The 11,226-nt window shown below is 41.4% G+C and overlaps 2 protein-coding genes across 3 annotated transcripts in view; one reads left to right on the top strand and one right to left on the bottom strand.

Annotated features, from left to right (window-relative positions):
• The first annotated feature begins 33 nt into the window (after positions 1-33).
• mrpl43 (mitochondrial ribosomal protein L43) lies at positions 34-3,070 on the top strand. The gene is made up of 3 exons (XM_051417594.1): positions 34-362; positions 1,325-1,431; positions 2,453-3,070. Exons 1-3 carry the CDS (start codon positions 232-234, stop codon positions 2,662-2,664), a joined length of 450 nt encoding a protein of 149 aa, XP_051273554.1. The 5' UTR covers positions 34-231; the 3' UTR covers positions 2,665-3,070.
• Positions 3,071-4,606: 1,536 nt separating this feature from the next.
• The window catches only part of sema4gb (sema domain, immunoglobulin domain (Ig), transmembrane domain (TM) and short cytoplasmic domain, (semaphorin) 4Gb), a 38,787-nt gene continuing 32,167 nt past the window's right edge, over positions 4,607-11,226 (bottom strand). For both annotated transcript variants that reach the window (XM_051417591.1, XM_051417592.1), the window contains exons 14-15: positions 11,092-11,153; positions 4,607-10,482 (exon numbers count right to left, since the gene is read on the bottom strand). In XM_051417591.1, the coding sequence (XP_051273551.1) occupies positions 9,515-10,482; positions 11,092-11,153 (1,030 nt within the window). In that variant the 3' untranslated portion in view covers positions 4,607-9,514. The remainder of the gene's footprint in view (positions 10,483-11,091; positions 11,154-11,226) is intronic.

The raw sequence follows: 11,226 nt of genomic DNA, 5'->3' as shown, positions 1-11,226 counted from the left end.
TTGGTTTTAACCGTCTTGTCCGTTATATGTTTCACTCCGGAACATTACATCGACGGACAGCGCTATACTCACGCCCGTCAAGTCGTCCTCTGTGAACGTTTTGGCTCTTCTAACGGCTAACGGCTGTAGTCTAACGGCTAACGGCTGTAGCGGTTTGATTTACGTGCAACGGTCTTCAACAGTGTCTGAACTGTAACCGTTGGTCGGCGGTTGGCGGCTGGCGGTTGGACGATGACCTCCAGAGGGACGCCGAGCCGCTTCCTCCAGAGTGTTCTCCAGAACGGCGTCGGTCGGTACGTCTGCCAGCTCCAACGGATCTCCCTCATCTTCTCCAAGAAAGCACAGAGCTCGTTGGGAGTCAGGTAATAAGAAAACAAACAAACAAACAAACAAACAAACAAACTATGAATGCATAAATCTTTTTTTTTTAATTACAAGTTGTTATATAGATTAAGATGTCTGCACACAACACATGTGCGCATGACTATAAGTTGTGCAGAGCAGTAATTACTACTACTAATATTAATAATAATAATAACTTTATTTATATAGAACCTTTCACACGTGAAATGCAGCTCAATATGCATTACAGTGTGGCGTTAAAAACAAAACAATAAATAACAATTAGGGTAAAATATATACATGCACATATGAAATGGAGTAAAAGATAATACAAGATAATAAATCGATTTTTTTTTTAACTTAGTACTTTAACTCAAAGCCTGTGTGAATAAGGAGGTCTTTTGTTGACTTTTAAGTTTGTAAGTGCTGTAACATTAAGAGCTTTGTATGGGAGTAAAAGGAGCTTAAACTCAATTCTAATAGAAACTATTTTAATAATTGAGTCATTTTTTTTATGTCAAATTGCCAAATGTACTGCTTTTACTTTAAATAATTTAAATTTATTTCATACAACCTTACAGCATTTATCACTATTCATCCAAAGCCATAACGCCATTTTTAAGTACAACGTTTCTGGTTCTATCTTAAATATCAGGATTTATTGTTTATCTATTTAAGATAAGAAAGATTTCAATTTTGTGGAGTATAATCTGTAATTTCATATGTTGATCATATGTTTCGTCTGTCTTTATCTGGCAATAACTACTGCTGTAATGTAAATGTAGTTTAGTGAAATGTAGTCAGTATATCAGTCACCATAAACCAGTAGTGTAAATAATCAGGTATTCTTGATGTTGGACGCTGGAAATTGATCCTACGTATACAAGCGACACAGACAGATTCACACAGTTTCAACAAAACCTGAACTACCTACCACTGAAAGAGCAGAGTGACCACAGCATTTCTTCCCCTTGTTTTTCAGGGAGTTTATTGAAGAGGGGGTGGTGGATTATGCCAAGAAGAACCCTGCAACTGTCGTGTATGTTTCTCCTCAGTCATGCAGGATTCCCAAAATAGTTGCAGAATACTGTGAGTACTTATGACTTTGTGTTTTTTAAAGGGACATCTGACTAATCCAGAATTTCTTTCCTCATTAAAGCACATGAGTAATGCTTTAATTTACAGGTTGTGTAATTCCCTAAATATTTCCTTGAAAGTTTCATGGAAGTTTTGTAGTAATTACAGGAAAATAAAGAAGTTCTGAGAAGGTTAAATGAGCTGGCTGTGTTGAGTTTATAAGCAATTTTTTTTTTTTTAACATAACTGCTTAAATCTAATTGGAAAAACATAGATATCCCTTTAAATCCAAATAAATATCCATTTATTATTGTGTTCTCCATATATGTTGAGTATGCTTTCCTGTAGAATACAGTCCCATTCTTCCTTTTAATTCTTACCAACTTATGTGGTAATTATTACACATGAATTATAGTATTACGTTTTATTTATGGCCTGTTTAGTGAACTGTTTAGTTACAATACTTTATTTTATAAAGGGGATAATCCATGCAGTATCAATACTGCCTTCCAGGGAGTCGTGGTACATACATCAAAACAAACAATAAAACAAAATAGTCTTATTTTTCATTATTATTAATATTATAAAAAAAGGTTGAGCAGACTTTTGAAGCAACAGAAGCTGTTAAAAAAAGACTTTGGCCATGCTAACATGTCAAAATGGTACTTGTTTGAAACCATAGGCATGCTTTACAGTTGAAAGGTTATAATAAGGTTATAATCAGTCTTTTTGGTGGAGTGTGCGACAAGTTTAAGCAATAAATGTATAACAGACATGAAAAGTGAACTACAGTAAAGTAGTAATGTGATTATATTAGTTACTACTCCCAGATACTGTAGGGGGCAGTATAACACTGTTAGACCTTTGTTCAGGTAGAAGTGAAATGCCACTGGGGTTTCAAATGACTTAGTTAGTCTAATCGAGAATCATGTGTTCTTGTGAACACTGTTACATTTCTCAACAGGCAGGTTCGTCAGTAAGAGAAGTATGATCATAAGTCACTCAGTTGTTTCCTCTTTTTCCCTTCCTGCAGTAAACGGCAACGTGAGGGAAGAAATTATCACAAACAAAACCTCTCCGCAGATTTCGGAGCTCTTGGCCAAGCTGACCGATCAGTCTGGCCTGGACATAATCCGCATCCGCAAACCCATCCACACAGACAACCCCAGCATCCAGGGCCAGTGGCACCCATTCACCAACCGGCCCCCGTCTATCGGCCCCATCAGACCACAGAAACGGGACTGAATAAAGACAGAAAATGAATGCTGAATCTCTGATTACTCTTGCAAGATATGTCCTTTTTTTTTTTTTTTCAAGTGTCTGCAATCTCAAATCACAGGTTCTCATGTTTGCAGCAATTTTCAACTGTACTATCCACATCCATCAGCTGAATATGTTTTATCGTGCCCTTCTGTCTGTTGGTGGCAGCAAAGCCACTTCAGCTGCGCAGAAAAGAGCATGCAGCACCAGCTCTGAATGCCACATTTAAATAGACTTTACATGAATCCACTAGAGGCTTAATGTCAGCGGACATATTAAAAAGCAGATAACCGTTTTTAATCTCAAGGTTATTTGTAGATTTGTGTAAGAAGTGCAGCACTTTGGAGAAGATGGAACTTTGTATGGAACAATAAATGTTTTTTTTTTTTTGTGCAGATGCATTGGTGTTTAAATTTAGATTTGTATTAGAACAGCTTGTCAAAGGACCAACAGAGCAAAAACTGATTTGCAGTGGGGCTGTCTGCTACGTTAAGTTTGATTTAACTGCAGTTAAAATACTAAAATACTACTACCAGACAAGACACATATGAGATGTACAGCTTTTTTTATTTTTTCTGACATGGGGAAGATTTTTTTTTTTTTTTACAGTTTCATACTGAGGTTTAAATGTTTCCTCACTGCACAACCTTAAATGACGTTAAATGAACATGACAGATGGTTGTGTGGTAGCTTGAGGGACGAGTCTTAACCTTCAGCACAGAGCTGTCCTCTGTATCGGCTGTAAGGGGAACAGACGACTAACACTCCTCTAGTGGGAGATTTGTTCGAATTCAACAAGGCGGATGTTGGCAAAACAACTCCATTTGCTTTCTTTGCAGTTCTCCCCCCACATTTATCATTTTTGACTGTTAAAGGCATGCCGACTGACCCTGCTTTCCCTCCACAAATGACCTCAGTGTTCTTCTCCACAAAAATACATCCATACAACCAAGTACTAGTCGTCAGATGAATACAAATCAAGCAGTCTTGCGTATAGTGAACGTGAAAGGTGCCCCGAGGACAGACTGCTTGTTTCTGATTTATGGATGCTAGTCATCTGGCATATATATATATATAACTCTGGCCACAGGAAACTGTTAGGATAAATGTGAGAATTTATGTAGAATATGAGCGTGAGATGATTGCAGAGGATGATGACGAGGGAGAGACATTGGGGCCGAACTCTGCACCAGGACACTCATGCAGATTTCCCTCATTTGCTCACAGATATCTCGACTGGAGTTGCATTTTTGATAAGAATATAGATGCCCTCTCCTTCTAAAGTACCGTTAGACATACAGTTGCTGCTTAGCCAATAAAAGTGGCTAAACTGAAATGATCTGTAAACTTTCATCACCAAATTTAGTTTCAATTAAACCGCATTCAGGAGAGACAGTGGGGTTGCTTTAGCGGTTTCTCCTGCTTTAACATAAGACGTGGAATTGGCTGATGATGTGACAATGTTTTCTGTTGTTTCATGCTCACTTCCTGCATTTTAATTTATCTATGGCACCGATTACAGATATCAGAGCCACTGTGCTCTCATCACACCCTCTCTCCCCAATGGGAACTGGCACAGCTAGACCCACGCCAGGACATTAAAGGCTCTAAATAAAGATGCTGTTGCTAAGTTACTGCCTTGAACGCTGCTCTGAAAATGGTCATTTTCTCTCTCCCCCCCCCTTCCTAAGCTTATGTTATACCTCTCCTCTGTCAGAGTCATGTATGTAAATGACTTTGGGATCATGCGGGCACCATTCCCAGTGGAGGACTGGTTTTGCTGCTCGCCACAAGCTAAAAACAGAGTACCACTGACTTTTGAGAATAGGATTCAGTGTGAACATGTTTTGCATGTAATTTCCTGACTTCCCCTCAGGGCTGTTGACACTGATATTTTTTTTCCCCAAGCTGAACATAATGCAAAGTGTTTCATCTGCACAAAAGCAAGTGGAAATTTAATGAAGTCAAATAAATAAGACATTAGAGACAATATTAAAAAAAAAAAGAAGTTATTTCAGCTCCGGTGGTTTAACTGTCTTACAAGAAGGGTGTCACTTCAGCCAGTTATATTCTGAGAAAACAACAGAGATAAATTCATTATCTACATCAAAATATAGTACAGAACCAACTTGATGGAGAGTGTCACAGTTTACAAGAGTGTACTACATGACCTTTAACAAAGTACTTACAAAAGAACAGTGCAAATGCAAATTGTGAACTCTTCACTCCGGTTTCTTTGGCCAACACCTAGACGAATATTCTACATCTACAAAGTATACCATATCTTGCATATTGACACAAGACAAAAGGTGCCTCACTGTGGGGTTGTGTGTAGAAGGTGAATGTAAAAATGGTAGCCAATATGTGAGCTATTTTTTACCTAAAGTCCATAGTACAATATACAGTGCAGAGTCAGTGTCTGTTGTAAACAGGTTGTCCTTAAGTGAGAATGAAGCAGCAGCAGAGGTCACAGATTCAGATGAAGCTTTCAACATGTTAAGGATTGTCCACAACTTGATGGTGAGGAAACTTGATGATGGAGGCTTTTATAATACATGAATAAGTACGGTAACATGTTAAACTCAGTACACATTTTAAAACTTGCATTACAATGTAACCCAACAAGAACATCTCTTTACAACTTTGACTGAAATAAAATTAAAAAGCTCACATTAATCACACTTATAAATGGATCAGAAAACCATTACTCATTCAGATTAACAATCCAAACCATGGGTGAATCCTTAATTTTAAGGACATGATTCATATTTCAGCTGTCTCATTCTTATTGGAAATGCGTGCAAAGAAAACTACCTCACAGAAATCTGCTAGAAATGTCAGAATAGCATTCACTCTATCAGTAATGTTAAACTAATGCGGAGAGATCTGTTGTTTTCCGCTGCTTTGACAAACACAAACTCTGGGACTCTGGTCCTAACTGATTAGGGGCCATCATGGCCATTTGTAAACTCAGCAGGGTCCTTGAGAGAGTGTGAATGTGAGCAGAGAGAGTAATAGATGATACTGTCACGCAGAGGTGATGAGACGGGAAAACAAAAGAGGCAGCAGAGAGGGAGAGAGATAGAGAGGGGGGAGGAATGAAGATGAGGATGAAAACTAGTGAAAGGGCTAAAAAGGCTGACAGGAAAAAAACTGGAAAACATGCAATGTGCAAAGTAGCTTCTGCCAACACGTCCAGTTGTATCGTCATCTGCTCTCTGCACGGCTAGCCAGGGGACACATGTCACGTCCAACAGCCAGGAAGCACTGAACACTTCCCCTGAATATGTATCCTCAGGAGATCTTAAACTGTAAGTCATGGGAAAGTCTGGGCGGTAACATTAACCAAAAGGAGTTCTCTCTTCCCTAAATTCAACTTATAAACAGATATTTCCCGCAAGTGCGAAAGGGTATATAATAAAAGCAGTTAATCTGCATATATAGCAGAATGTTCTGTTTCAGCTCTTCCCCGAATAATGCCCATATTTGGCTTCATCTGTAAGGACAAACAGCAACGGGAAGAGTGGACAGCCCTAGTTTGTGCCACGGCCAAGAGGAAAATATTTAGAGTAACTGCTATTGGAGCGCACACTGGCCTATAGTGAGGAATACAGCAATTTTAGCCGAGTCATAATAGTAATTTTCCATATATAAATTTGCTTAGGGTTTTACATTTTAAAGCCCACTCCCCTCAAACTAAAGCACTTTTGGCATCAATTAAATGATGATATGAAACAATTTCATAAATAAAAAAAAAGTCTCTTTATAATAAATTCTGTCTGATATTTTGAAATAATGGACGGCCGAACAGATTCTAAGCATTGGGCCAACAATGGAAAGTCTGAGATTAGAAAAGAGACTACAACTGCTACATTGAAGCCTATCTTTCCCCTTTATTAATAAAAGCAAGAGGCTTGGCATAATGTCACAGGGAGATGACCAGTGGAGTTAAAGTGGGGTTAAGATTTCAGTATACTTATAATGAAGTAGGTCAGGTATCGTCTGAAAGTGTTTATACCTGTTCTGAATGGCCAAAATGTCTGCTGTCATAGAGATGGACAAGACACTGAATCGTACAAAAGGGGATAAGGGCGCACACTTTTTTGTAAAGTCTCTCCTCAACGATATTCCTGGTGTTCCACTCAGCTGTACATACAAAAGGCGACGGAAAATCTGTTTTGCAAAATCTGAAAAAAGAGCCTCATAAGCATGCAAGCAAGCAGATAAGTGCTTATTTGGATCGTACTGAGAGGCCTTTGGTGAGACAGAATTTATTCCATCAGGACCAGGACATTTATCAGTCTGCACAAAGTGCTTCCCTTGACTATATTCTCAATCAAAAAAGGTTCAAAATAAAGTGTTTTACAAGGCAGACAAGAAGAACTGCAAGTGCAAAATGGCTCCTGCCTACTCGTATCATCATCTGTTTTCCTGCATGGCTAACCAGGACACTCAGGTCAAATGTTCTCTGTCTGCTTCTACCTGCAGAGACGACAACACTCTATGCAAACAGACAAGAATCACCCCCCACCCCCTCTTGTCCTCTCTCTTTGTGGAGGCGAGCCAAGTACACTGCTGTTACTGTCAGCGACTCTCTTGACAAATGCACGCTGCGACTCACCGTAGAGGACTGCTGCTGAGCCACCGCTACAAGAGCTGATTCAACACTTTGCTAGAATGACGGATCTTTATTTACCACTGGCCGTGACACATTTACAAACCACTCAGAGATTCATTTCAGTCACTTCCCTCTGAGTTATACGTGTGCCATTTAATCATATCGCCGTTCACCTGTTCAAGGAAATACTGTAGGTTCTGCAGCTCTTGTTGTTTTGGCATTGCTCTGATGTCAGGTAAACACCGAGGATGCCTTTGTGGGAGCGTGTCTGAAGGTCTGCTCTACTCTGATTCAGCGACTTGTCACAACAAACGCAAAACCTGCGTCTGTAATTCATAATAGACGAAAAACACGTTGCCTGTTTGTAACATTTTAAAATAATCTAATCTAATAGTCTTTGAAATCATTGGTATGACACTAAAGCCCTGACGTCTCAGGAGGAAGCAACATCTTGAATGTGTAACAAAATAAAGTATGTTTAGTTGCTTAAATATAAAATTAAAATGAGCATTTTCTTTACAGTATCTCGTTGTGGTTCCCTCTCAGCCTCCCGGACCCTGAAGCCAGCCTGTGGTTGTCAGTGAATTGAATTAAACTGACCACAAACTGCTCCTTCAGTGGTCTTTAATAGCAGAACTACAACCGTCATACAGCTGTATCTCCTTTATCACACAGATGCTAAAAACAGAAAGATGCCAGGAAAAAGAAATCCAAATTATTTCACAGTTTGCTACAAGTGTTTCCATTGGCACTGGCACAACACATTGCTACCAACAGCTGCAACAGTGATGTAATTATTGCAATTCACACGAGAACAGAGGAACACGAACAAAGAGTTGTTTAAATAAACTGGAATGCATGATTTGTCTTACCACCTGAACTCTCATGCACTGTAACAGAACTGGCTTTCTAAAGTGATACTCCACATAAAATCTCAAACACCTTCTGTGAGTTTGAAAGGTGGCTGTAAAATGACACCAGTTTGCCTTGTCCTAGAGGACAAAGACTCATAGTCAGATTCAATTCTGGACAATTAGACAATTCATCGTGAGTCATGAAGAAAAAATTACAAATGTGCTGGTTTCAGCTTCTCAAATGTGAGGATTTGCTGATTTTCTTTTTAATTATATATTTTGGTGGTTCAGGCTCTTGGTCAATGATACCACCAATTTGAAGAAATGGATTTCCAATTTGGATATAGTGTTCACTGTTAAAAAAAAAGCATGAGACTTCTTTAACTGATTCTAGTAGCATAATCTTATTCACATGCTTTTTGAATGCTTGAATATACTTGAGCTTGTTAAAGAAAAGCGGGTGGAGAAAAACACTTATGATAAGTCTTCCAGCAGGCCTTCAGTTTGGTAGATTAGTGGATTTGTTGGAGGAGATTTTGGGGATGCAACTGATGTGACACCTGCAGATGGTATACCATCTTAAAGGATCAATTGGCTTTGCTATCCAGTTATTTTGCCCATAAATTGACCCTGAACTGCCCAAAACCAGGAGATCTAAAAGCTGAGACAGCCACGATCACCATCAGCCTCATACAAGGATTTGCATGACATTCGTGAGTCCAGTCCTGTGACTACGGATGAGTCAAACATATTCTACCCCAGACCGGGGCCAGGCTCTCAGGTTGCGAGCATGTTAAATGGAAGGTAGGCCATGTTTTAAAATAAGGCTTAGCCATGTAACAATGCACAAAAGACTGAGATTTTGTGTGGAGTATCACTTTAAGCTCCGTAGAGGGCTACTATTACATGGCACTAAAAACATCCTGAACACTTCCACAGTCTCAAAAATACGTGAACACCTCCTGGCCCGATTTATTATTTTTACCTATGTCCCATTTTGCACCTTTGCCTTTTTGTGTCATCTGTCCGCCATCTTTCACCAGTCTCTAGACAGTCTACACAGAGGTAGCTCCCTAGTAATTTTGTAACAGTGCAGCCTATGGAACACATTTTTCACAGCTCTACTTTTTGAATAGCAGTCTCTGGTTCGTGTAGTCCATTGTTGAAGTGAAATCATGGGCCATTTGTCATGGGAGACACAGGAGGCTGCACATTTCAGATCAGGTTAGGACACGACCTGCAGGTACTCTGACACTGGGTAAATAACAGCAGCGTTTGATACAACGGTCAGTTCTCCCCACAACTGCGGGTCATTGTTGGGGTAAAAATAAATAACAGCGGGACAAAGACTGAGAGGGGTGCCCTAGATGGAGCTCTCATCAGGCTGCAGGTCCAGCTGTGTGTGTTTCCTCTTCTCCAGGATCCTGTTGAGCTCCTCTGTGAAGGAGTGGTAGAGCGGCGACATGCCCTCGGAGTCGGCTTGCCTCAGGAGCACGTAGCTGTTCCCGTTCATCTTCCTCAGCACGCTGGGCAGGGTGGCCGACAGCCCGTTGGCATAGTCCATGTTGGGCAGCGGAGGAGGCATAGGAAGGGGAGGGGCTGGGGGAGGTGTTTTGGTTGGAGACAACTGGCCCTCGCCTGGAACTATCTGGAGGAAGCCATCACCCAAGTCCCCGAAGGATGGCACCGAGATGGACCGACGACCCTGGCGGCCGTTGCAGTGGCTGGAGATGGTCTTAAGTTCGAGATGGGAGCTCCTCTTCCTCTCAGAGGCGCCCAGGACATGCAGCCCCTGCTGGGAGTACTTTCGGTCCTGAGGAGCCCGTCTGGTGCAGAAGCTCACATAAAGCAGCACCACAGTCAACACCAAGCAAAGCCCCCCGAGAACCGCCACCAGGGAAATGTACACAGCCTCCATGTGCCTGTAGGTCTGGAACTCAGGTCCTGGAGGCAGCGGGGCGGGAGGTGAGGGCAGAGGCTGTTCAGTGGGGCTGCTGGTGGAGAAAACAGTCGGGCTAGAAACCGTAGTGGGGTTGGTCGTGGCTGTGGGCTCCACGGGGAAGTACGAGTCTGTGTGCACCCTGACTGTGTAAAGATAAACCAGCACCGAGACGGAGTTCTCGAGAGCAAAGCAGCGATAAGACCCACCCTGTTGGGCACGAGCTCCGATTATGAGGAGGCCATCTGTGCCGATGCGGTAGCCCGAATTGAGGCCGTATCCCTGGAGCTCTTTGCCATTTAGCGTCCAGCGCGGAGTTGCCAGGTTGGAGCGCAGTTCGCACTGGAGCAGCACATCGTCACCTGCCATCACAGAACGCCTCCGATGGACCACTGAGCAAGAAAGAGAGGACAAGAGACATGAGATGGAGCTATAAAAGAGATAAAACAAGTGTGAGATGAGGTAGAGAGAGGGAGATAAAGGGCTGGAGAATGTGAGAGAGACAGCATGACAAAAATGCAGCAGGACGGAGAGATGGATGTAGAACGAGATGTCAGGTCACCTAGGTTAGGGTTTCAAAGTGCAGGTGAGCAACCTGTGCGGCTCAGCCTTTCAGCATCACTTTCTATCGCATTTCATAAGCCTCTTTAAATGTGGTGAGCCCCGCAATGCAGCCAGCACGACCGCCTGACCTCCAGCAAGAGAGGAACTGATTAAAATGTGTACGCTGGGACCTGGGGGATGGGTAAGGAGCGTACGCCTGTGAAATCCCATAATGGCTCGTAAATGCTTGAGTTTTCAGGCAAAGAAAAGAGAGAACCGTACGTGTTGGACTTTTTTCACCTCATAATCTGTGTGTGTGTGTGTGTGAGAGAGAGAGAGACTCAGGCAAACTAATCAAGGGGGATGGGAGGTAAAATTAAGTACTAAACTAGCTTAAAATTAAAAGTGATGCATGTTACATAATAGATGTACGTGTATGTGTGTGTTGTAACACATACCATTTCCTGAATTCTCTTTACAGCCCCTGATCCCTCTCAAGATATCCTGGGTTAGGTTTGACCTGAAATAAAATGTAAAATTTTGTTAAAACTTCGGAATTAAACATGATTATACAACATTTTTAGAATCAAGAT

The sequence above is a fragment of the Dicentrarchus labrax genome, unplaced genomic scaffold, assembly GCF_905237075.1.
Source record: "Dicentrarchus labrax unplaced genomic scaffold, dlabrax2021, whole genome shotgun sequence".
Lineage (NCBI taxonomy): Eukaryota > Metazoa > Chordata > Actinopteri > Moronidae > Dicentrarchus > Dicentrarchus labrax.
This window is presented reverse-complemented; position numbering and strand designations above follow the sequence as displayed.

What these genes read in the sequence shown, in the direction of transcription:
- mrpl43 (XM_051417594.1), top strand. Translation starts at nt 232, where the DNA reads ATGACCTCCAGAGGGACGCCGAGCCGCTTCCTCCAGAGTGTTCTCCAG. An exon ending in CAGAGCTCGTTGGGAGTCAG is followed by an intron (nt 363 to 1,324) that starts GTAATAAGAAAA and finishes CTTGTTTTTCAG; the next exon opens with GGAGTTTATTGAAGAGGGGG. An exon ending in CAAAATAGTTGCAGAATACT is followed by an intron (nt 1,432 to 2,452) that starts GTGAGTACTTAT and finishes CCCTTCCTGCAG; the next exon opens with TAAACGGCAACGTGAGGGAA.